General features: G+C 51.4%; 1 protein-coding gene across 9 annotated transcripts; it reads left to right on the top strand.

The window, feature by feature from the left end:
• Positions 1–672: 672 nt before the first annotated feature.
• Positions 673–25,848, top strand: SLC5A11 (solute carrier family 5 member 11). 9 transcript variants are annotated; one of them, XM_040973888.1, is made up of 15 exons: positions 673–822; positions 3,740–3,811; positions 4,398–4,502; positions 5,092–5,151; positions 8,136–8,240; positions 9,271–9,376; positions 11,513–11,593; positions 13,156–13,361; positions 14,811–14,946; positions 18,603–18,710; positions 18,977–19,127; positions 21,781–21,949; positions 23,055–23,270; positions 24,271–24,442; positions 25,643–25,848. In XM_040973888.1, exons 1-15 carry the CDS (start codon positions 697–699, stop codon positions 25,846–25,848), a joined length of 2,019 nt encoding a protein of 672 aa, XP_040829822.1. In that variant the 5' UTR covers positions 673–696. The 9 variants fall into 9 exon arrangements, with proteins under 9 accessions (XP_040829822.1, XP_040829826.1, XP_040829824.1 ...); XM_040973890.1 differs by lacking the exon at positions 8,136–8,240 and having other exon boundaries at positions 697–822; XM_040973889.1 differs by lacking the exon at positions 11,513–11,593 and having other exon boundaries at positions 697–822.
• The last annotated feature ends 363 nt before the right edge of the window (positions 25,849–26,211 follow it).

Raw genomic sequence — 26,211 nt, 5'->3', positions numbered from 1 at the left:
GAGGAAATACTACTGGTGTGTGGCGGCAGGAGGCCAGAGATGGGCAACACTGATAGGGCACTGACCTGGCACCTCCAGCCGAGACTTCCTGATGTAGCTGCTAAGGCAGAAAACACATGTGTAACTCTGTGAGTCTAGAACCTCCCTCCAGTTTACAAAAACCATTGAGTGTCAGGGGTTTTTCAGTTTTTAAAAAAATTGGTCAACTTATATGAAAAGGAGAGTCATACACATACACACACACACACACACAGAGAAATCTTCTACCTATGGGTTCACTCCCCACATGGCTTCAATGGTTGGGGCTGGATCAGACTGAAGCCAGGAGCCCAGAACTCCATCCAGTTCTCTCACCCTGGTGAAATTGGCCCAGACACCACTCACTGTTTTCCCAAGTACATGAGCAGGGAGCAGGACTCCAACCTACACTCATGGGATGTTGGTGTCACAGATGGCCACTTAGCCCACTGTGCTGCCTACCAGGCAAATGGTTGACTTGGTACAACATCAACTGCAGAATTAAATGGGACTTCACTGTAAACATTTGTTTGGTAAACGAGTGGATGGATGGATGCACCAGCCTTCCTGCAGATGTCTCCACCACCCAGCCCTCAGTTGCCCCCCGGAAAGCAGCCAGGGAAGTCACCTGATGTGTGTTTACTTCTTCCCTGCAGGCATCAGAGTGTGTTCAGGACCATGGAGAGCAGCACCCAGCCCCCTTCCTCAGATCCCCTGGACCCTTTCCCCCAGAGGAGCCTGGAGCCAGGAGACATTGCCGTGTTGGTCCTGTACTTCCTCTTTGTCCTTGCTGTAGGACTATGGGTAAGCCAAACCATGGAGGTTCCTGGGAGGGGGAGTGGAGCAAATGTCTGACCAGAAGATGACAGCTTAGCCTCATCCTTTTGTAGAGAAAGAAGCTAGTTTAGGTATAGTACCCACTGATTCACATGAGAGCTGGGTCTGGGGGTGAGTCAGGCTGGGACTAGGTTGTAGCACCTGCTGACAAGTGCAGGACATGGGGGCAGGCCATGTTGAGCTAGGTAGCATCACCCACTGGCACACTCAAAATCTGAGGCTGGGAGTAGGTCTGGTAGGGGAACACTGGGGCCTCCACTGCCAGACTGCAGCTCCTGCTGGTGAACACGAGAGCCAGGGCTAGGGGGTGGGTCAAGTTGGCAAGGCTGCAGCACCCATTGGCATGCATGTGGGCTGTATTTGGGGGCGTGATGGGCTGAGCTAGGCTGAAGCACCCATGCATGCACATGAGAACTGGGTAGGATACAGGATGGGCCAGGCTAAGCCACAGCACCTGACAGCAGCTGCAAAAAAAAAAAAAAAAAACAAAAAACTAGGGCTGAGGGTGGGCCTAGTGGGGTTATTGGGGGCTCCTACACCCTCTTTATAACTTTTTTTGGGGGGAAAAAAATCACTCTTCAGGCCCAGTGCAGTAGCCTAGTGGCTAAAGTCCTTGTGTTGCACACGCCAGAATCCCATATGGGTGCTGGTTCATATCCCGGCTGCTCCCTGCTAGTGGCCTGGGAAATCAGCAGAGGATGACCCAAAACCTTGGAACCCTGCACCCACATGGGAGACTTAGAAGCTTCTAGCTTTGGATTAGCACAGTACCAGCCATTGCGGCCACTTGGGGAGTAAACCAGCAGATGGAGGATCTTTCTCTCTGTCTCTCCATCTCCCTGTAAATCTGCCTTTCCAATAAAAATAAATTTTTAAAAAATTTCTCTATCTTAGCTGTCCTTTCAGATTAGTACGTAGAAATGTTCCCAACTTCCTAAAGTGGAACACAGAGTCTCATTAGATCGAAGCACCGCCCTCCGTTTAAGCAGCCTTGCTAAGGATTCCTGGCATGGTTTCCGATCTGTTGTTGAAATAAGCAAAGCTCAGACACTCCTTATTTGGGGGGTTAGCTGTCAGGAAGGATCAGCCCCTTGGGGCAGAACCATCTGAAGAAGTTACCCTTTATGCCTATTGGCCTTCCTCAGGCCTGGAGCTAATCTTGGTTTTATCAATCAAGTGCCAAAGTCTGTATTGTCATTTCTTCACTAACAGGTGTTGTCAATATCTTGGTGCTGATAACACCTACGTGTGTTGCTAATACATTTTTTATCTGGTAATAAATGAGGTCAGACACCCTCACATATATTTAAGGAAAGCTTCTCTCTTTTTTTATATGAGTTGTGGTTTCACATTTTTGGGGTTCTGCATTGTTGTTTTTGTTTGTTTGCCTATCTATTTCTAGAAACTCATTGTATATTAAGGATTTAGTAGCTTCAAGGCAAGGATGTGGAGAAGATATATCTGTCTGTCTTTGGTGTATCCTGGTACCAGGCCTTTCACACTGTAGAAAAATGAGATGTGCTCATTTCTTTTTCTTTTTTTTTCTTTTAAGTTTTATTTATTTTTATGGGAAAGGCAGAGTTACAGAGGAAGAAGGAGAGACACAGAAAAGGAGACCTTCCATCCTCAAATGGCTGCAACAACCTGATCACACCCATCTGGAGCCATGAGGTTCTTCTAGGTCCTCCACACAGGTGCTGAGTTGAAGTACTTGAGCCATCTTCCACTGCCTTCCCAGGCCGTCAGCAGGGAGCTGGATTGGAAGGAGAGCAGCTGGGACTTACACTGGCACCCAGAAGGGATGCAGTGTCTCAGTGCCGGCCCTGTGCGTTTACTTCTGTGTGACTCTTTGGAGGGTTTCCCACAACTCCTACCCCTTAGCTTTTGCTCCTGTAGGTCAGGAAAGGAACAAAAGTGCTGGCCATCCCAACGGCCTTCCCCTGCCTCCCCTACCTGTGTGTAGGACACACAGGGATGAGTAAGACAGACCTGGGTCAGGGTCAGGGTGAAGGGTGGAAGTGCCAAGGATGGCAGTGAGTGTGGGTTTGTGTCGTAGCAGCTCTGCGCGAGTGATGAATGGTATGTTGTGGGATTGCTTGATGGGGGCAGAAGCTTCTAGAACCGGAGGTGCAGGGGCCGTGTGTCAACATCAAGAGAGGATTCGTAAGGAGAGACTCACACAGTGTCTTGTGGACCTTCCAGACGGAAAGGGTCAGCTGTTGTCGGCCCTCTCACGGGGAAGACAGAGCTGGGTTGGTTGGCTTGTGCTGAGCCCTCTGGCCACCTGAGCAGGTGCCAGCCAGGTGGGCACTCTGAGTGTGATGCTGACGTCTGAGGGAGATGCTGGAGAGGCCTCTGCAAGAGGACCAGGTCACTCCGATGTGTCATAGACTTGGAAAGTCCTGAATGAGGGAATCTCTTCAAATCCAGAGCTGAATTTTAAAACAAACAAACAAACAAAAAATTTTCTTTTTAACCTTTGAGTTTTTATCTCTTTTCTTTGATATGCAACTTGTTGAGATAGATAATAAATAGATCGATGATAAGCAGAGAGATGCAGAAGTCTTTCTCTGCTGCCCACTCTAAGTGACCACAACAGCCAGGGCTGGGCCAGATGAAAATCAGGAACCCAGAATTCAACTTGGGTCTCCCACATGAGTGTCAGGAAACCAAGTCCTTAAGCTATCACCTGCTGCCTCCCAGGTTGTGCACTCACAGACGTGGAGCTGGAGTCAAGAGCAGAGCTGGGATTCGAACTCAGGCTCCATGGTACGGGATGTGAGCCCCCTAGGTAGCATCTCAGCCACTACCAGGCACCGAGGGCCACCTGAGGATGCCCCTGGTCACCCCGTTTCCCCTCATGCTTCCCTCTTCTTTGTTTCAGTCCACAGTGAAGACCAAGAGGGACACAGTAAAAGGCTACTTCCTGGCTGGAGGGGACATGGTGTGGTGGCCGGTAAGTGACCTTTGGTTCCACTGAAAGAACTGCCGATGGGTTTTTCAAGGGCTCCTGTCCTGTCTTGGGCCCCTTTCTTCCGTGATGTCTGAAAGTCACAGTCAAAACTAGAAAAGACTGGGCTCCCTCTCAAAGTTCCTTAAACAGGAAAGAGCATTGTAGGTTCAGGAAGATCCAAGGTTGGCCTGGTTTGGTCAGGCTGAGTACTGACGCTCAAATAATGTCACCATGTCACCACGTCCTGGTTTCTCCAAATACTTTTCTCTTTCTCTCTTATCCAGCCATTCATCTGAATCTCTGATTCTGTTTGTATCATCTACAAGCCTCTATCTATCTATCTATCTATCTATCTATCTATCTATCTATCTATCCATCATCATCATCATCTGATAACTATATCAGCTTACCTTCTTCTGGCTTCACAGCAACAAATTGTGGCCACTAAGGATCACTTTCTAATTTGAACAAAGATGCCAGGGAGACCAGGGATGACCCTGCTGTCCCCACTTCTCCTACCATTCCAGACCCTTTGGAGCTTGACAAAAACTGGGAATGGGGGTTCTTCCCGCTGTCCATCTGCCCATAGGTGGGTGCCTCCTTGTTTGCCAGCAACATTGGGAGCGGGCATTTCGTTGGCCTGGCCGGGTCCGGGGCTGCGTCTGGAATCTCCGTAGCTGCGTATGAGCTCAATGTAAGTATTATAGCCCAGCCCAGCAGCCTTGCCTCTGCCTGTGAGGCTGGTCCTGCGAGGAAGTCGGGTGAGCATGCCGGTTTTATAGCCCCAGTGGGGCTTTTTGAAACAAGCAGGGGCCTTCAAGGGCACCCTAGTCGGCCAGATTGTTTGATCAGGAAGCCTCGGGGCACCCTGGGTTTGTTGGGTGGCGGATCCTTGGGCGTAGGTGAGGAATGGGGGTGGGGAGGATCTTTCCTGTGCAGAAGCAGAAGAAAGAAGGTGGCTGGGAAGTGGAGGACATTTCTGTATATTTGAAATGCCCATTGGCCATGCCCGGGTCAGGTTGAAGCCAGGAGTTCCATCCAGGTCTACCATGTGGGTGGCAGGGACCCAAGCCCTTGGGCCACCCTCTACTGCCTTCCCAGGCACATTAGCAGGCAGCAGGATTGGGAATAGAGTAGCAGGGAGTTGAACTGGTGCTCCTGTGGCTCCACTGGCTTCCTTATGGTGGAGTTCAGGCCAGGTGGCCTCAGGGTGCAGAGAGAGAGCCAAGCCCCCACCCAGATGTGGGTGAGGTGTCAGGCCCTGACTCTGTTTCCCTGGGCAGGGCATGTTCTCTGTGTTGATGCTGGCATGGATCTTCCTCCCAATCTACATCGCCGGCCAGGTGAGTGCAAAGGGCCCTGGCAGTGGGGGAGAGAGGGGAACATGAAAAGAGATGCCCTTCTGGAAGATTAGTCCTACGTTCCCCTCTGCCACTTTTGGGCATCCATCAGAGCCACTAAGAAGTCCCAGCACGGGGGAGACAACACCCAGTTGAGATCACCACAAACTCCCAGCCGATCTCACTTTCGTAAACCATGTCCAGGTATGCAGGGATATTCAGTATAGCATAACGTTCTCCATAAAGCCACAACCCACTCTGTCGTTTATGGAACCTTAAGGAACACATAGAGTGGAAAGGGTTTCAGGACTAGAAAGGACATTTAGAGCCACTTCCTCCAGGACCGCTACAAGCCAGGGTCGCACGCAGGGATGTGTGCTGTCATCATCCCACTCAGTGCCGAACGCCTTCGATGATGGAGACCTGGAGTCAGCCCACGCCCACCTGTGATCAGATATCTGGGGTAGAACAAGACTGGAACAGACATGGGTGCCAGGGGTCCAAGTACTTGAGCCATCCTCTGCTGCTTTCCCAGGTGCATTAGCAGGGAGCTAGATGGGAAGTGGAGCTGCCGGGACTCAAACGGGGACTCTGATAGCAGATGCCAGTGGCGCAGGAAATGGTTTAAGCTGCTGGGCTACAATGCCAGTTTTTCTCCTTTCATAATAAGTGCGTGTGTCTGCGTTTTCTTGCTTTCGTTACACATACCTGGAAACTATCTTTCAGTTTGAGTTCATACTTTGAGTTGCGTGTAAATGCAATCAGGGCTAACACACAAAGGTTAAACACAAAGCTATTTCCAAATTCTATAAAAATGAAATTTAAAAATAAGTCTATTTTTGGTATAAATTTTTTTAAAAAATTCATGGATAGTTTTCTTGACACATGCTTTCCACATACTTTTTGAAGACCCTGTGTTCTGGATATGGGGGAGGGTGGCGCTGCTGTCACCTCGCCAGGGGTCCTGAGGAAGAGGGAAGCTCTGCGTGATCATGGGAGGTGATGGTGACGGAGAGTTCTCTCGCCCGCTTAGAGACAAGGAGTATATTGGAGTGAGGGGGTGTGGGCGAGCACCTCCATGGGCAGCTGTCAGCTGTTTCACTTGATTTTTTTTTCCTGATATCCCCCAGCCTCCTCCAGGGGGTGGGTGGTTCCTGTGTTAACAGCCAGCCCCTCCTCACTAAGTCGGGTGGGGGGCAGCTGGAGCCAGAAGGGACTAGGGGAGTGTCGCTGGGAATGTGGGCCATTTCCTACACACCTTGTACTTGGGGGTCATTGGAGACTGGAACCAACAGCGTCTGTGCCGCATGCTCCCTGTGCACTAGCTTCAGTTTTGCCCCCCTCCCCAGCATCTGATTTTAGAAGGTGCCCAATGCTGCTGGCCGTCTGTGGCCCTCACCCTGCCTTCCCTGGTTAATTCACTGGGAGCTTCCTGCACCCTGCATTCAAACCAAGGTCCGTTGAGAATGAAGGCTGTTTGCCAGCCAGCGATAAGAGAGCCTTGTCACCTGCTCCAGGCCGCCAGGGACAGACTCCATCCCAGACCTTGACTGCCTCAACGCACCTGTTGTCCAGATGCCACAGGTCCTCTGTCACCTTGGGTGCTCTCTAATTAGTACTCACAGTTATCAGCAAGAATTGGTCCCATGGTCATGGAGGAGGCCTTGTTATGCCTTGATAGGGGGTCAGAGTCCAGTGCAAAGTCCTTCTAAAAACTTCCTGCCTTACAGAAAATACCAATAAGGCTGCAGGAGTTTGAGAGGGTCAGAATCCCAAGAGGCCCTTCTGCGGAGAGGTGGGAGGGGTGAAGAACGAGAGAAAAGCAGCTGTTCTTTTCTTTCCCTATTTTTTTTTTTTTGTGGCCACTATTTTCCCTCTCTCTCTCTCTCTCTCTCACACACACACACACACACACACAGGTCAGGTAGTCATGTTACATTGAACCCCCCCTCAATTCCCCAATACCCAGTTTCCACCTTGTGAACCACTTCCTGCTCGGCCAGCAAGTAAGGCAGCTGAGCTCTTCCACCCCGGCTCCCACGGTCTTCTTACCCACAGTCTGACCTTGACCTTGCCATGGGCGGCTTGCCATCTGTCCTGTATGGCTTCACACCTGTAAGTCTCTCCTGGATCAGACCTGGGCACAGCCCAGCTGCAGCAGCCTGGAGGCGGGCCTGCAAGCATAGCAGCCTATATCCTCCGAGGCGGATGTCGCTGTGTGGGCTGACATGCATTGGTCTGAGGTCCTGGGGTCAAGATGCAGCACTGCCTCATCGCCACGCCCGGGAGGACTGTGGGGGTGAGATTAGGAAAGGACATGCCCACCCCCAAGACAAGGGCAACCCCCCACAATAACTCCTAACAGCACGTTCCAGCCCCTGGGGTGCCCTGCCTGGCAATGATGCCTTCCTTCTGCCTTGTCCATCACCCACCCCAGAACCATTGTTGCAGCTGGACCCAAATGGCTACAACACAGAGAGCTGGACCAAACAGAAGCCAGGAGCTGTAAACCTCTCATGTGGGTGCAGGGGCCCAAGCACCTGGGCCATCTTCTGCTGCTTTCCCAGACCCATCAGCAGGGAGCTGGATGGGAAGGGGAGCAGCCAGATCTGGAACCCGGCATCACATGGGTGCTGGCTTTGCAAACAGCTACTTAGCATTGAGTTAGCTTACTGCACCACAACACCAGATACAATTCAATTTTTTTTTTAAAGTTTCATGTTTAGGTAGGTTTATCATGAACAAAAAAAAAGGTGAATCCGTCGAAAGAACAAGTCAATAATGGTACAGGTTATGGGGAAATTGATGGGGACACACCCCTGGTGGAACCCCGCTTCCTCTGTACCCCCACCTCTTCATCTTTTAAGTCTCCCAAGTTTGGGGCGATGGGCCGGGTTGAGGCCGGATAATGGTGGACATTGCAGCAGTTGCTGTAGGTCAGCGATGGATGCTGAAAGCTCTCCCTCTGTCCGCCCCCTCCCACCCAGGTCACCACGATGCCAGAATACCTGAGGAAGCGGTTTGGCGGCAGCAGGATCGCCATCACGCTCGCCGTCCTCTACCTGTTTATCTACATTTTCACCAAGATCTCAGTAAGGCACGGGGACCAGCCGGGCTGCCGGGGCTAACTTCTCCCTGTCCTCCTGGGCCAGCTTCAGGCAGGGGCCGGAGAAGGGCAAACCTGGCCAGGGATGTTGGGAGAAAGACCTCTCGCCTGCCCCTGGCCAGCCCAGAAGTGTGAGTGGCAGGGGAGGTGGGGAAGAGCAGGCTGGACTTGGAGAGAACCCCAGGAGCCCTGCCCTCCCCCACCCCGCCCTGGGGTGGGACTCTGATCTTGCATCAAGCAACCAGCAGCTGATCACCACACACGTGGGCCCCTAACCCTGTCTTGCTCTGCCCTGCCCTTTGGATGGCAGGTTTCTTGGAAAGCGGTAGAACAGCACAAGCCTTGCCACTTGGTGGAACATACAGTCTTACAAGCCTAGCCCCACAGCTGTCTTCTCTGTCAGCCCTAGGGTGGGAAGGCAGGTGAGCAAGACGCAGGGGGACTTGCACCCAATCCAAGCAGCAATGACGGATTCTGTGCAAAGTAGGCTCCATTCTAGAATATTCTTTGGCTGTGTGGTTGGAAGTCTTAGAAGGGACGCTGTATCTTAGGAGGCGCTTAGCTGTTGGAACGGCGAGGAGTGGTCTTCCAGATGGATGGGTTGGTGCCAGCCCAAGTTGGAAGGCCTGGGCGAGCATGGCTTGTTGGCTCCATTTTCAGGAGTGCCCAGAAGTCTGGAAATAAGCACGTGCCTGGCAAGCAGTGCTGGTGTGTTTATTCGGCCTTAGTCTTGGGGTCAGGGAGGATGATCAGTCGGTTTCCGACGAGGGTTGGGATGCAAGAAGTCCCAGGGCTGAGCTGGGAGGAGGTCGTTGCGTTAGCCCAGAGCGAGGATCTCAAACATTGTTTCCTGTTAAGAGCTCAGGGTTGAGACCCTGTGGCCTGGGATGAGGTAAATGAAGACACAAAAGGAACGGGGCTGGGGGAGTGACTCCTGTGTGCTTGTCAAAGTCTGGGCTGCTGCGGGGTGCCTGGGCTGTCACATCCACCCACTCTCTTCGATGTCCTGATTTCAGGTGGACATGTATGCCGGGGCCATCTTCATCCAGCAGTCTTTGCACCTGGATCTGTACCTGTCTGTGATTGGGTTGCTGGTCATCACGGCCCTGTACACCATAGCAGGTAGGACCAAAGATGGAGTGAGGCTGGCAGGGCCTCCATCCCAGTGATGGCTCGGATCCCTGCTACCCCTTACCTACACTGGGTTCCTGGCACCCCACTTTTGGCTTGTCCACTTCCTGGTAGTTGTAGGCATTTGGGGAATGAACCTGCATATGAAAAATATGCCTATATCCCTGCCTCTCAAATATCAGGATATTTAATTAATTAATAAGATAGTAATGCCTAGTAAGTTTGCGAAAAAGGAAAACTTAGCAATGTAACAGAACGGGAAGTGATGGAGGAAGATTTAAAAAACAACATAGGATCTCCTGGTAGAGCCTCTGAAGGTGACATTTGAACCTGATTTATTTATTGATTTAAAGATATGTTTTAATTCTTTGAAAGCGTTGAATATGTATATACAGAGAGAGATGATACTTCTAGCTCTCTCTCCAAATGGCCACAGTGGCTATGGCTGAGCCTCATCCAGGTCTCCCACCTGGTGCAGGGGCCCAAAAACTTAGACCTTTCCAAGACACGTTAGCAGGGAGCTGGATGGGAAGTGGAGCAAGCTGGGACTCGAACCAGCACCCCTATGGAACGCTAACATTGCAGGCTGCAGTTTAACTCACTGTGCCACAGTGCTGGTGTCTCAACCCAATTAAAATGACAGCCCCAAAAAGTACAGGGAGGAGAACGGCAGGCAGAGGAAGGCCAGCTGCCCCAACTGAGATGAGAACGTGTGTGTCTTGCTTATCTGAGGAACAGCAAAGGGTCAAGGTGGTCAAAGCTGGGCGAGCCAATGATCATGCAGCTAAGCCAGGGTGTGCCTTCACATAACCGAGAGTGAGAACCGGCCCTGCTGGGTGTTGTCCTCGATACCCGCCCCTGTGGTAGGAGGACAACTCAAGGCAAAGGCAGGGGCCGGTGCCGGGGAGGAGATAAGAGCCTGGACTTCGTTCTCAGAGCCGTGCAACTCCACTGGAGGCACTGCGGAGAACAGTAACACATCCACCACGTGCAAAGGGGACCTGCTGAAAGAAGACCCTGGCCAAGTCCTCAACACAAATGGGAACCATGCACCTGGAGCGTGGGCAAAGGAATGGCTGCTGACGCTCGCCAGCTCGTCTTTGCTTTCCTTGTTAGGGCGTTGGGTCTGTCTCCAACTGTTAAGTTCTTGGAGGGCAGGGAGTATGCCTCAGTGTGGAAGCTGGTGGGATGCTCACAGGCTATTTGGTGAAGAATTGAATCTAATATGTGCCACAGTGCCTGGTGTATGCTAAACGCTTGATAAACAGTAGAGAAATGGCAGTAAGAATGTGCATTTGACACCTAGTATTTGGGACACCTTGGTCCCACATCAGAGGTCCTGGGTTCAAGTTCAGCTTCCCGCCAATGTGAGCTCTAGAAAGCAGCAGAGGTCAGGTCGAGGGTTAAGGTCCCGTGTGGGAACTCGCGATGGAGGTCCTGGTTCCTAACCCAGCCTGGCCGTTGATGACATCTGGGACAGTGAATCATTTGGGGTAGAGGGAGAGTGGATATAACAGCATTAAAATTAGAATTTCATTAGGTTCAGGCTGAGTCACAAATGAAGTGCAGTGAGCTGGGAGCCAGAATCTAAGCTGGGTGATCCTCTGCTGTCAAGGACAGAGCAAGGAAAGACACACCAGCTGTATGTCTGTCACCTTCCCTTGAACTAAGCACTGGAGCCATCACCTACTGCCTCCCAGGGGGCAGGGGGCAGTAACCGGAAACTGGATTGGAGAAGGACCAAGTGGGATTTAAAGCAGGCATTCCAATATGAGAAGCACATATGTACGATTCTAGACTTTGATTCTTAAAGTTTGTGGTCTCAGAGCAGCCTAAGAATAAGATAGAAAGCTTGAGGGCGCCTTGAAAAAACAAATTACTTCCATCATGCTCTGTGATGCAGAGTAAGTTTTAAGGTCAAGTTTTACGAGGTAGAGGGAATAACTTGAAAGCAAAGTCACATTGCAGTTAATGGACATGTGCACCTAGAGAGGGTCATTACAAGCACCTGTGATCGGTCGACACTGAGAAATTGCCCATCTGGCATTCAGGGTTCCCTCCAAGACCCAAGCTGGCTCCGCCCCATCAGTGCACCTGCCCCTCATCACTGCGCTTATCCCCCCACAGGTGGCCTGGCGGCTGTGATCTACACAGATGCTCTGCAGACCCTGATCATGCTTGTCGGCGCGCTCACCTTGATGGGCTACAGTGAGTGAGAACCACAGCATCCTTCTCTAGCAGGGACGTCAGCTCTCCTGCTGCCGTCAGCAAGCCCCGCGGTCAATGTGTGACACTTAGGCGGGCATTCCTGTCCTTGTTCTAACCAAAACAGAACTGTGCTCATGGTGGAAAGTTACGGGCTTTTACATTTGTTTTTGTTATGTTTGGAAGAAGGAGGAAGAGAAGGGACATAAAGGTCTTCTTCTGACTGGTAAACTTCGCAGATGCCCGTAACAGCTGGGGCTGGGCCAAACTGAAGCCAGAAGCCCAGAGCTCAGACCCAGGCCTACTAAATGGCCAGTTAAGACCCAGGGACCTGGGCCATTCCCTGTTGCCTTCTAGGCACATCACCCCCAGTGGCACTTTTTTATTACATATATTTGAAAGCCAAGATTGTACAGAGAGAGGGAGAGAGAGACACAGGAAGGCCTTGTATCCACTAGTTTACTCCTTAAATTGTCACAATGGCTGGGACTCTGTGCCTGGTCTAAACCAGGAGCCTGGAGCTTTTTCTGAGTCTCCCCTGTGGGTGCAAGGGTCTGAGAACGTTAGCCATCCTCTGCTACTTTCCCAGGCATGTTAGCAGGGAGCTGGATTGGAAGTAGAGCAGCTGGGACACAAACCATCTCACATGTGATGCTGGCACTGTGGGCAGAGGCTTAACCTACTGTGCCATGGCATTAGGCCCATTCATAACTATTTTAGCACTAAATCCAGGGCTGGCATTATGGCCCAATGGGTTGAGCTGCTGTTTGTGACAGCGATGTCCTGTGTCTAAGTGCTGATTCAAGCCCCGGCTGCTCTGCTTCCTGTCCAGCTTCTTGCTAACCTGCCTGGAAAGGCCACTTAGGTACAGGGGCTCCACTTAAGAGACCCAGATGGAGTTCCTGGTTTCTGGTATCAGCCTCGCCCAACCCTGATTGTTGTAGCCAATTGAGGACTGAACCAGTGCATGGAAGATCTCTCTTTCTCTGTTATTCTGTTTTTCAAATAAATAAATAGGTGAGTGTTTAAGAAAAAAAAAAACACCTGGGGCCATCACGGTGGCATAGGGTGCCAACCTGAGTCCCAGCTGCTCCACTTCCAATCCAGCTCTCTGCTGATGTGTGTGAGAACATCAAAGGATTCCCGTGTTCTTGAGTCCATGCACCCACGTGGGAGACTCAGAAGAAACTCCTGGCTTCAGATCAGCTCAATTCTGGCTGCTGTAGCCATGTGGGGCGTAAGCCGGCGGATGGAAGACCTCTCTGCTCTCTCTGCAACATTGTCTTTCTAATAGAAAAAGAAAAGAAAAACCCCGAGTCCTTCCTAGACCTACTTCAAGGTTTTACTATCTCCTAGAGCGAATAATTTAGGATGTCATTTTTGGAGAATATTTTGATAGTTGCCTTCAATAGATTTGGCTTCCTTTGAATTCTTATAAGCAATCTTGTTCTGCATTTGGGATTGTTAGTCCTACAAGCCATCTCCAGCCATGACCGCTAGGGGACAGCCTTTCCCTGGGAGCCTTGCTCCTCGCCTGAGTTCCTGGCTTTCCCCCTGGATTGCAGGTTTTGCTGAGGTCGGCGGGTTGGAAGGTCTGCGGGAGAAATACTTTCAGGCCCTTCCCAGCAACCGGAGCGAGAACAGCAGCTGTGGGCTGCCCCGGCAAGACGCCTTCCATCTCTTCCGGCACCCGCTGACGTCTGACCTGCCGTGGCCCGGGATCCTGTTTGGGATGTCCGTTCCATCCTTGTGGTACTGGTGCACGGACCAGGTACGGGCAGCGGGCAGCGGGCAGTGGGCAGCGGGCAGTGGACGGGCACCTCCCTCTGCTTCTTTCCTGGGGTGAGTGAAATCAGCTATCTCCCCACCCTGCACCTGTTCTCGTCATTGTGTTTGCCTCCTGTGTGGATGCTGGTTCATGCCCTGGCTACTCCATTTCTGATCCAGTTCCCTGCTAATGGGCTGGGAAAAGCAGTGCAAGATGACCCAAAAGCTTGGACCCTACACGCGTGTGGGAGACTCAGAACAAACTCTGGCTTCAACCGGCTAATAGCCCCCAGCCGCTGTGGCTATTTGGGGAGTGAACCAGCAGACCAGCAGATGGAAGATCTTCCTCTCTCCTTCTCTCCATAAGTCTGATCTGCCTTTCCAACAAAAATAAATTAATTAAATTTTAAAAAGTCTGTAGAAGACCTGGATGGAGTTTCCAGCTCCTGGTCTTGTCCTCACCCAGACCTGCTGGTTACCAGCACTGGGTTAGCATTCAGCAGGACAAAGAGCAATCTCTGGCTCCCTCTGCCTTCCAGATAAAGTGAAACTTTAAAAATCAACATGAAACAACTCTGCCCCTGTTTAAAGAACAAAAACAAAAAAACATTAAGAAAAAGGATCCCTCAGGTACACACACGGAATTTGTGAAGCATCAAGAAACATTTTTTTTAAAAAAGCCCTCACGTGAGGGGGAGGTTAGAAGTGGACAACCCCAGTAGGTGTGGGGGGGCAGTTACAGTGGGTCAGGTACAACTCTACGTGTTCCAGTGAATTGTCCTGGCGTGAACCCATCCTGCAGATGCAAACACCAGGCCAGAGCGAGGTATCGTTGCCTACCCAAGGTCACACAGCCAAGAGGCAGGGAGGCAGGAGCCAAGCCCAGGCAGCGTCAGACAGCTTCAGAAGGAAGGACTCACGCCACGTGACCAACCGTTGGGTGTGTCTCTCCCTTCACCTCCTGAGCGTCTCCTCCCTGCAGTGACTTTGGCCTCCACCTCCTGGCCTTCTTTCTTCTATGATGTCTTCTGTCTTTGGCGATCTAGTGACGGCTGTGCAGCCAGCGGGTCTGTGACACCTGCAGAGGGAACGATTTGTGTGGGGCCTGCAGCAGGTGGAGAGCCTCGCTCCTTGCCATTTGTTGAGAAGCCCCATGAGAGCAGCGGCTGGATGCCTGGAGTTTACGTGCTTTCCTAATTGATGATGATGGTAGCCGTGGGTTAGAATGAAATTTGATGGACACCTTTCATCAATCAGGACCAAACTTCTAGGTTAAAAAAAAAAAAAAAACAGTGAGGAGAAAGGTAGGGAGTCACCACAGGGAAGACATGTTCCACCCCCCAGAAGGCAACCCAGCATGCTGAGCCCACTCCTCCAACACAGAACTTGTGCACTTCTGGTCTACCCTAAGAGAAACCCATTTCCACCTCCAGCCACCCTCGCTGTTTTCCAGGTGATTGTCCAGCGGTCACTGGCTGCCAAGAACCTGTCCCACGCCAAAGGAGGTTCTCTGATGGCCTCATACATGAAGGTGCTGCCCCTTTTCATCATGGTGTTTCCTGGGATGGTCAGCCGCATCCTCTTTCCAGGTGAGAAGACAGCAGGGAAGAGAGCATCTGTGGGTGTTGGAACTTCCCAAGGGTTCTGTATGCATTTCCTTGGGACTTAGAGGGAGTTAGGGCAGGGAATTGGGGTCACTGTCCATGGTGCTAGACTCTGGATGTTGCCTCTCTAGACCAGATTCAGTGAGGAACTCGGAGAGTTTTTGGTCTTACCTCTAGAGAAGCCTCCACCCCCAGGCAGATAAGAACTGGGATCCGGATCCGGATGACCCAGAGAAAACTTCATGTATGAACAACAAACGTGACTTAAAGCAATCAACATTCCTTATGCACTTTTCAAGTGCGAGGCCAGTCCCTGGGAGCATCTTGCAGTCAGGCGTAGTGGTTATGAACTTGAATCTAGACTTCCTGGGCCTGGAACTTGTCTCTGCCTCTTACAAAGTGACCTTCCCTAAGTCATTTGACCCCTCTCCCTTCATTTCCTTGCCTGTGACGGGGGGATGATAGGGTTTCATACGTCTTAAAACACCAGCTGGCACAGGCAAGTGTTCGCTGTTCTTACTTCATTTGACTGCAGCCAGCTCTCCATATCCTGGGGCTCCGAATGTGCAGATTCAGTCCCACGGTTGGAAACTATTCCAGAAACACTGAATCTGTACTGAACATCAACAGCCTTCCCGCCCCCCTTGCCTTTATTCCCTAAACAATACAGCATAGCAGCTACTTACGTAACATGAGATATTATGCATAACCCAGAGATGATGTCAAGTATATGGTGAGCTGTGTCTAGTTTATATGCAGATACCACACCATTTTATTTAAAGGATTTGCACACCTTCAGCTTTCTGCATCCTTGAGGAGTTCTGGAACAAATGCCCTGAGGATGAGAAAGAACCCTCACCCCCATGACACCCGCAGAATGACTGCAAGAGGCAGGTGCCCTTGTTGATATTCCCATCTTTCAAAGGATGACACGGTAGCTCAGAGAAACTGATTTCCTCACCCATTTATTTATTCATCTCTGTGCCTGGAGAATGCTGTGAGAACGGCGATCTGTCAGGTCTTGGTCTAGCAGTCCCTGGAGATCTGTCTGTGGATCTGAAAGGCAGTGTCCCCACTGCAGTAGGGGCTGTGGGTTAACACAGGAATGAGCCAATGAATGCGCTCGTGTTGGTTGGGTGAAGTGTGATGAGAGAAATACACAAGGTGACATCACAGATGAGGCCAGAGAGGGGCTCCCCGGGCCGAAGTGATTTGGGGGAACTGTTGAACTCTGGGGTTTAGTTTGTCTTTGTGAAGATTTGTTGCTTAATGGAAAGGCAGAGCAAGGACATGGAGAAAGAGAGAGAGAATATTTTCTTTCCACTGGCTCCCTCCCCAAATGGTGCCAACATCTAGGTCTGGGCCAAGTCGGGAGTCAGGACCTCTGTCCAGGTCCCCCATGAGGCCGTCAGAGCCCCAAGGACTCTGCTATCTTCCGAGGCGCAGTTGCAGGGAGCTGGATCAGCAGCAGAGCAGCCAGGATTCAAACTGTTGCTCAGAAATAGGATGCCAGTGCCACAGGCAGTAGTTTAACTCAGTGTGACATAATGTGGGCCTGGGTCTGAAGCTTTCTGGCAAGGGAACCCACTGCACGCAAGAAATGGCTGATTAATTAGTTCACAGCAGTGAGCAGATGGTAATGAACTGGTTGTGGGTTGTACTTCTCATTTAGTTGAACCAACTCACTTGCCTATAAAGAACACTTTTTTGAGACTAAGTGGGCAAACTGTGGCCTGTCACACACATGCTTTGCAAGCCCGGGGTTTGACCCTAAAGCTCAGGCTGCTCAACCAGAGAGAGAAAGAGAAACTACGTAGTTGACAATTATATCTCAGGGGGATTCTTCCCCCCTCGCCTCTACCTCAAAGAGAGCAGCTTTTATTTCCTTTTTAAAGGGCTTTGTTTTTATCTGACAGAGTTACAGAGTCAGGGAGACAGTGAAAGAAAGAAATTCTCCATCCACTGATTCACTCCCCAGTTTGCCGTAATAGCCAGGCTGAATCCAGGAGCCTGGAATCCCATCTGTGTCTCCCACATGGGTGGCAGAAGCCCAGATGTTTGGAACATCATCAATTTCTCTCCCAGGCACAAGAGCTGGAGCAGAAGTGGGGCAGCCGAGACTCAGATTAGCCCCTGTAGGAGGGTCCCAGCGTTACAGGCCATGGCTATATTCTACCAGTACAAAGCTGCACGAAACATTGGCCCCAAAAGCCAGATCAGGAAAAGCTCACAAAGATTTGAACTTAAACATAAACTTTGTGCCCCCGGGAGGCCCCTGACAATGCTCCTGTAATAAGAAAAGTAAATATTTTCTAATATTCTTCTGAGCTAATTCAGAAGAGTACTAAAAAGTCAAAAACTCCAACCTTCTAAAAGGCATATATTTTTCAATAAGATTGCTCTTTTCTAAGATTTATTTTTTATTCTTTTTTTTTTAAGATTTATGTATTTATTGGAAAGTCAGATATACTGAGAGGAGGAGAGACAGAGAGGAAGATCTTCCGTCCGATGATTCACTCCCCAAGTGAGCACAACGGCCGATGCTATGCCAATCCAAAGTCAGGATCCAGGAACTTCTCCAGGTCTCCCACGTGGGTGCAGGGTCCCAAAGCTTTGGGCCATCCTCAACTGCTTTCCCAGGCCACAAGCAGGGAGCTGGATGGGAAATGGAACATCTGAGATTAGAACCGGCACCCACACGGGATCCCAGCGTGTGCAAGGCGAGAACTTTAGCCACTAGGCTACCGCATCGAGCCCTAGATGATGTATAATACCTAATAACGCATGAATGCTATATAGACAGTTGATATGCTGTATTGTCTAGCAGATAATGGAAAAATATTTAGTACAGAAGCCATTTTTTTAATTAATTGATTTTATCTGAGAGATACAGAGTGAGAATAGAGGAAGAGAGCTCTCCCATTCACTGGTCCATTCTCCAGATAAATGCCTGGGAATCGGGAATTCCACCCAGTTCTCCCAGCTAGGTGGCCAGGACCAACTCCTTGAGCATCACTACGACCTCCAGGACATACCGTAGCAGGAAGCTGGAGTCGGGAGTGGAGCCAAGCTCTCTGACACAGCGACTGGGTGTCTCCGTCTGTGGCTAGCCCAGTTCACCCATGCGGAGGCTGTGATCCAAGGAGCACCTGAAGATCAGAGAGATGCCAATAGAGAAACGTAGAAAGAGGAGGAGGGAGAAAGCCAGGGGCCACCCGGAAAGGCACTGGCATTGGCACTCGCAGCGAGTGATGGCTGCTGTATTCCATGTACACTGAGAAGGGAGCCAGGGACAAGAGGAAGTTTCAGAACACTCACCAGGTGTCCAGCCACAGGCAGCTTCAGTCCAACCATGCCTTGTTTTTAGCCCCTGTTGCAGAGCAGGTCAGGAACAGGCAGCCTGTTGTGGGATGCTGTGGCAAGACACACCAGCAGGTGGCATGAGCTGTGCTCATGTGGTGCAGGGTGCTTGCCTCACAATCAATTTCATCTCATGAAGAGTGAGGCTCACGCCGTGTTCCCAGCTTGACAACAGGTTGAGGTTCAGAGAGGGTAAGAGACAGGGTTGGTCACAGCTTCCAAAGTGTAATCTGGCCCGCATCAGTCTGCACGCTCAGCCTGGACCTGTGATTTCCCTGCAGACCAAGTGGCCTGTGCAGACCCAGACATCTGTCGGAGGGTCTGTGGCAACCCCTCGGGATGTTCCGACATCGCCTACCCCAAGCTGGTGCTGGAGCTCCTGCCCACAGGTAAGCCCCTTTTGCCCTGTCCCCAGCCTGAGTTCCCTCCCACCCCCTGCCCTGGGGGCAGCCAGGAAGGAGGACATTGCCTGGGCTCTAGTGGGAGAGCTGTGGACAGGAGGCGGCTGGCTGTCCAGGGGGGCTCTGTCCACTCATCCTCATCTGAGCCTCTGCCCCTTCGCAGCAGAGTTCCATGGGCCCAGCTGACTTTTGGGTAGGAAGCAGCAGGTGTTGGCAGGAAAGCCCCAGCCGATAGCACTCCCTTCTGCCCCCAGGACTCCGAGGGCTCATGATGGCTGTGATGGTGGCTGCTCTCATGTCCTCCCTCACCTCCATCTTTAACAGTGCCAGCACCATCTTCACCATGGACCTCTGGAATCACGTCCGGCCTCGCGCGTCAGAGAGGGAGCTCATGATTGTGGGCAGGTAAGGCCTTCTGGGGTGGGGCTAGGAGGAGATCGGGCAGTGGGGTACAAAGAGTGGGGCGGGAGGAACTGAGAAATCTGGACACCTAGAGGCCGAGTCCAGCTGGTAGTCCCCAGAGGCCGGGGTAGTCTCCTGTGGGGACAAAGATGCGGACCATTCATTCCCACCAAGCCCCTGCCATGTACTAGACACGGCTTACAGCCACACCCATCCCTCTAGGAGTGCTATGATGGGGAGAGACTCAGCAGGGGCACCCAGCCTGGACTGGAATCAGGAACAAACTAGTAACAGAATAGAGGAACCCAGGGCTGGTCGAAGCGTTCTACATCAAGGCTTCTTCTAAGCCCTCAACTCTACCTGGAGGAATGGAACAGGAAGGAGTCACATGCAAATTATATGTAAATACACACAAATAACAACCCTAAAGAGGGTTGTCTCAGCCTTGGGTTAGGAGAAGAGCTCTAGAGTGGTGCTGTGGCTCAATGGATTAACGGTCACCTGCTGTGCCAACATCCCACCTGGGTGCCAGTTCAAGTCCCAGCTACTCCACTTCTGACTCAGTTCCTTGCTTATGCAACCCAGGAGAGCAGCGGAAAATGGGCCAAGTCCTTGGGCTCCTGCCACTCACATGGGAGACCTGGATGGAGTTCCTGGTTCTTGGTTTTGAACTTGGCCTAGTCCCAGCTGTTGTGACCATTTGGGAAGTGAAGCAAGCAGAGGGAAGATCTGTGTCTCTCCCGCTTTTTGTAATTCTGCCTTTTAAAAAAGAAAAAGTTCTCTTAGTGATGACCCCAAAAGTATAAATCCATTTAAATGGTCCTGTGGATTTCATCAAAGATGTTCTACATTCTTGCTTGGAAAGATAACTATTACGAAAGCAGGAGTGGACAAGCCTCAGCCTGGGAGGAAGTAAACCGCCAGCCAAAGGACTTGTCCTTGAGCGTAAACGAAGAACTCGTCCGGCATAAGGAGACCAAGCAATAGCAGCTTTACACAGGCACTTGGGCAAGGGAGCGCGAGGCTGGCAAATGAGCAAGGCAAGAGATTCCAAATGACATCATGGAGGCAGCCCAAACCCAGGCACGGTGCTGGGCACCCCTGCAGAGCCCGCGGAGTGGGGTAACCAAGAACCCGCATGAGGACACAGACTGCAACTCTCCCATGGTCACAACAACACAAAAAAAGGAGAACTGAAAAAAAAAATTTTTTTAATGTTTAAGGGAGCTGGCATAGAGCTGGCAACAGGCTGCAAACACCAGCATCCCACATGGGCACAGGTTCGCATCCTGGCTGCTCCACTTCCCATCCAGCTCTCTGCTTATAGTCTGGGAAAGAACTGGAGGATTGGCCAAGTCCTTGGGACCCTGCACCCGTATGGAAGACCTGGAGAAAGCTTCTGTCTGCTGGCTTCAGCCCTGCCTAGCTTGAGCTATCGCAGCCGCTTAGGATATGAACTAGCAGATGGAAGATCTTTCTCTGTCTCTCTTTCTCATCCTCTCTGTCTCTCTCTGTAACTCTGACTTTCCAAGTGAATTAAATAAATCTTATTAAAAATGTTAACATCATAATACATTTACCCTTGAATTCCATTTTTCAAAAAACTTTTTGGACCTTCATACATGACAGGTAGAAATATGGCTTGAGCGTTCCAGTCTGGTGTGAGCAGATGCTGTGGAGCACTGCCGTAAGCTGCCCCCGGGGGGGGGGGGGATGCTCCTGCAGTGGGAGGAGTCCCAGCCTCCTGCTAACACGTGGCAGCAGGTGGCGCCTCAAGCACCTGAGTTCCTGCCAGCCACGTGGGAAGCCTGGGTGGGATTCCAGGCGCCTGACCCAATCCAGCTATGGCAGTCATTTAGGGAGAGAACTAGTAGATAGAAGATCTCTCTCTCTCTCCAGCCCCTTCCAGTAAATAAAAGTAAGCATGAAAAACATTTTGGCAGTTTCTTTAAAATATATATATAAACATACTGAGCCAACTTAGAGATTGCATCACTGGAAATAGAAGCATAGAGGAACCCTCTATGCTATAAAAAAAAAATGCATGGATTTCAATTTTTTTTGGCATCTCTTTTCATTCTCATTGAAGTTGCCTCCTATGTCCACATGAAAGATTAACTCCTCATGTTCGTGGAAGGCATTATTTAGTAGGAGAAAGGAGACACTATTGAAACGCCCAGCAGCTGGCCAAGAAGGAACAAAGACAGCACAGCCATGGCAAGGAAGGCGCCTTGGCTGTGTAACAACATGGATGAAGCTCAGAGCAGCATGTCATGAAAAAGCCAGCCAGCTGTGACAGGCCACAGTCACAGGATACCACTGAGAGGTGATGTCCCAAAAGGCAAATCTTTGACAGGAGACAGAAAGCAGGAGGAGTGGCCGTTGGGGTGGGAGCTGAGGAAACCACGAAAGGACACGAGGGGTTTTCTGGCATGAGGGATGTTCTAAATCTTGATTATGGTGACAGCGTGGGGATGTTATTGTCCCCTTCAATGGCCGGGAGCTGGATCTGAAGCAGAGCAGAGGACCAGGGCTTGGATATGGTATGTCAGTGCCATGGGCAGAGCTTTACCTGGTGGCACCATGCCAAGCTGAGACTGGTAGTGAATCATCAGGGAAGACGCACCTACCCGGGGTCTCTCTTTGTCTGGCACAGGGTCTTCGTGCTGCTGCTCGTTGTGGTCTCCGTGCTCTGGATCCCCGTGGTCCAGGCCAGCCAGGGAGGCCAGCTCTTCGTCTACATCCAGGCCATCAGTTCCTACCTGCAACCGCCCGTGGCTGTGGTCTTCATCATGGGATGCTTTTGGAAGCGGACCAATGAGAAGGTAGCTCCGGTTCAGCCCCCACCACACTGCCCCCCGGGGGTGGGGACAGGGAGTGCTGGGGGAGAGAAGCAGACCGGAAATGGGAGAATGGGCTGCCCTTGTGTGAGTTCTCAGGGACAGAGAACAGAAGGCCCAGGGAGGGAGCGCCTGGTCTTTGAAAAGAGGCTACAGTCGGGAAGGGAGTCGGCAATACCTTGAGGTAATTTGGTCATTAAGCAAAGAAGCCAAGTGAACAGGAAAGAATAAATGACATGTGATAAACTCCTGGCAGTATCCATGAGTTTCGCCTCTGTGATTCAACCAGCTCAGGTTAAAAAGAGAAAAAAAAATGTACACTTGTCCCTAACATGTTCAAACTTTTCTTTCTTGTCCTCATTCCCTAAGAAATTTTAACTAGCACACAAAAACTTAAAAATTTTTTTTTACTTATTTTATTAGAAGTGCAGGGTTAGACTTCCCACCTTCTGCTTCACTCCCCAAATGGCCGCAGGAGCTGGGCTAGTCCAAAGCCAGGAACAGGAGCGCCTTCCGAGTCTCTCGCGGGGGGGGGGGCAGGGACCCACGCAGGTGCTCCAGGCACAGCATCAGGGAGTTGGTCGGGAAGTGAAGCAGCCAGGACACGCACCAGGACCCATGTGGAATGATGGTGGCAGCCAGTATGCCATGGTGTGGCTTCCCCCTGCTGCCTCAATTTTTTGAAATCCATCTAAGCAAGAGGTCTTCCCCTCACCTTGCCAACAAAAGCTCACGAGAATGCCTAGTATGCAGAAAACTAGACGTAGGTTTTACATTTTTCTTGTACGTAGGTAGACTTTCTTCATGAATTTGTATCCCCCGCTATATTAGGTGTTGTGAGTGACCGGAAGTGGGTGCCTATGCTGCATGCAAATGCCATTCTGTATAGGGGACTGGGGCGCCTGTGGATGGTGGTATCCTTGAAAAATCCCGCATGCATCCCCCAGGGGATGTTGAGGGACTCCTAAACAAACAGCTCCAGGTGTTTCCCAAGCAGGGATCCATGCAGCGACGCTCCCAAGATGAACAAGCCCCCGGCCTGAAGCCTGACCCCTCTGTGTCACTAAGCTGATCTTGCTCTGGTTGGCAGGGTGCCTTCTGGGGCCTCGTCCTGGGCCTGCTCCTGGGCTTCCTTAGGCTCATCCTGGACTTCATTTACGTGCAGCCTACCTGCGACCAGCCGGACGAGCGCCCCTCCGTGGTCAAGGACGTCCACTACCTCTACTTCTCCATGATCCTGTCCTCGGTGACCCTGGTCACCCTCACAGCCATCAGCCTGCTCACAGAGCCTCCGTCCAAGGAGATGGTACGTTTTTGTGGACACCCGTATCCGCTGAGGTGCGTGGTTCCAAGCGAGTTAAGCCAAGAGGCCTGACCATTCAAGGATCGGGGGATCCATTCAGAAGCCATCTCTCACCTGGACTTGGAGGCTCAGGCCCTGCGTGGGGCCACACGGCTCTGCGGCTGTCCCTACTTCTGCTGTCGTTCAGTGGAAAGCAGCAGTGTTTCTGATGCAGCAAAGACTGTCAGACAGAGATGTGTCCAGCAGTGGTTGAGTATCAGCTGTGGGCAGATGTCCTGCTGGAAGGACTTCTTGCAGAACGTGGTGGTGGCCTTAGGGGAGTTGTGGCTCTGGTGGTTGTTTTTTATTTGAAAGGCAGAGTTACATAAACACACGAAATCCTCCAACCACTGGTTTACTCTCCGCTAAATGGCTTCAATGACCACAACTGGGCCGGGTAAGAAGCTAAGGGCTTCATCCAGGTCTCCCACTTGGGTATCAGGGGCTCAAGTCCTCGGGCCCTCTTCCATTGCTTTCCCAGGTACATTAGCAGGGAGCTGGATGGGAAGTGGAGCAGCCAGGACTCAAACCCATACCCATGAGGGACGCAGGCACTGCAGGCAGCGGCTTAATGTGCTATGCCACAATGCTGCCCCCTAGAAATGTATTATTATTAAAAGTTACCATTATTAGGGAATTGCATGTGGGATCCTTCCTTCATAATTTCCCAGCCTTATTTATTCGGGTTAGGGTGAACACAAGCAAGTCTATTTGTATTCTGATGGACTTCACATCACCCATGTAATGGGCCAGGGAACTCGGCAAGCTGGAATGCCTCCTGTCTGGGTACCACTGTGCCCTAGAGCTAGGATGAGAGAGGACTGTTAAGGGCAGGAAAGTAAGCCAAGTGTTCTGGGGGATGTGGCGCGGAGGCTTGTTCTGGGGGTGGCCCCAGCTGGAGGTGAAGCCCGACCTTGAACCTGGGGAGGAACACACGTCCTCACCCTTGCTCTCTGCTCCTTAGATCAGCCGCCTGACCTGGTTTACTCGCCACGACCCGGTAGTCCAGAAGCAGCAGCAGGGGGCGGCGGCCACTCCCCGGCCACCTGCCGTGTGTCAGAACGGGACAGCTGAGACCCACAGCGCCGGCATCCAGCTGGAGATGGTGCAGGAGGGCGCATCCAAAACACACAGTGGTAAGTGGTCGCTGTCCGTGGGGACAACAGCGTGGGGTTATAGGGAACTCAGGGAACCACACCAGCCAGAGGAGCAGATAGCCTGGGGACTCCAGCCCCTCGCACACACCTTGCCCACTCTCGGGTCACTAGAGGGAGTTCCCACGAGCCTCGCCTGGGCCACAGCGGCAAAGGCAGGCCAGCTAAGCGCCCGGCACACCTGGAATTGCAATCTGGTGCAACTCTGGCAGGGAGGGGGCACAGCTTTTACCCTGGCGAAATTTGGTGTAGCCCGCTTACTGCTGCATTAAGCCAGGAGTTACTATGGAAACACCTGGCACTGGCACAAGAAATTCCAGATTTCCAGCCACTCCTGAAAGAAAGGGGAAGACGCAGCAACATGGTACCCACAGCGAGGCAGCTGCCAGAGGCTGTGCAGCAACTGCAGCTTCCCTGGGGATGTGACTGCCATTTAGCCAAGGTCCTCACCCATCCCTGCTGTCTCCATAGCCCTGAGGCTGTGTTGTCATGGCCATGGCTCTTTTACAAACATTTTTTAAATTAATGATTTATTATTTATTTGAAAGTCAGAGTTAGAAACGGGGAATGATACATCTTTCATCCATTGGATCACTCCCCAGGTGGTCTCAGAATGGTCCAGCGGCTGGATCAGGTTGAAGCCAGGAGCCTGGAGCTTCATCTAGGTCTCCCATATGGTTTGCAGGGGTCTGAATTATCAGGTCATCCTCGGCTGCTTTTCCAGGAGTACTAGCAGGGAGCTGGTTCAGAAGCAGAGCAGCGGGTCTGGTGCTGTAGCCTATTGGCTAAAATCCTTACCTTGCATGTCCAGGGTTCCATTTGGGTACCAATTCGTGTCCCAGCAGCCCCACTTCCCATCCAGCTTCCTGTTTGTGGCCTGAGTAGTAGTAGAGAATGGCCCAAAGACCCTGCACCTATGTGGGAGACCTAGAAGAAGCTCCTGGCTCCTGGCTTCGCATTGGCTCAGCTCCAGCCGTTGCGCTCACTTGGGGAGTGAATCAGCGGACTGAAGATCTTCCTCTTTGTCTCTCCTCCTCTCTGTATATCTGACTTTCCAACAAAAATAAATGAATCTTTAAGAAGAAGAAGCAGCAGAGCTGCTTATCAGCTTAAGCCACTGCTTCTCTTAGTTTGCCCTCTTTAAGGCGCCATCACGAGCTTGCTCTGCCGGGTTCTCTGCAGGTGACGCCAGCCCACAGCAGTCCAAGGTGCTCAGCGCCATCTTGTGGCTGTGCGGGGTGACAAGCAAGAGCGCGGAGGTGCCCCCGAGCCCAGCCGAACCCACCTTGGCGTCCCTGGAGGAAAACGCCGTGGTGAAAAGGGCCCTGGACATCAACTGCCTCCTTTGCATCTGCTGCGCCTTCTTCATGTGGGGTTACTTCGCCTAGCGTGCCGTCTGCCCGGGGTTCCCTGCCCTCGCCGCCCTCCTCGGCCCCGTTATTTTTTAATGCAAGAAAACAATAATAATAAAGCTTTTGTTTATTTACTGTGATGTTTCCCAGCTGTTTGGGGGGGGGGGAGTCGTTTTCTACAGGGTATTTCACTCACCCCTTTCAGAACCTCCTAGACCAGAGATTATGTTTTGGAGGTCCCAGGGGACAGAAGCTTTTTAATTATTATTATTATTATTCCAAACAAAGATGTGGTTGCTCAAACACCCACTTAGAATAAGAAAAGCCCGTTTACTGCTCCAGGCCCCCTGCATTCAACATTTGAACCTTGCTAGAAGTGGGACCTGCATTCCCTCTTGC

Source organism: Ochotona curzoniae, unplaced genomic scaffold (assembly GCF_017591425.1).
Source record: "Ochotona curzoniae isolate NIBS_2020 unplaced genomic scaffold, NIBS_Ocur_1.0 contig_2321, whole genome shotgun sequence".
In the NCBI taxonomy this organism is placed as follows: Eukaryota; Metazoa; Chordata; class Mammalia; order Lagomorpha; family Ochotonidae; genus Ochotona; species Ochotona curzoniae.
Note: the sequence above shows the minus strand (reverse complement) of the source record. Positions and strands in the feature narration are given on the sequence as shown.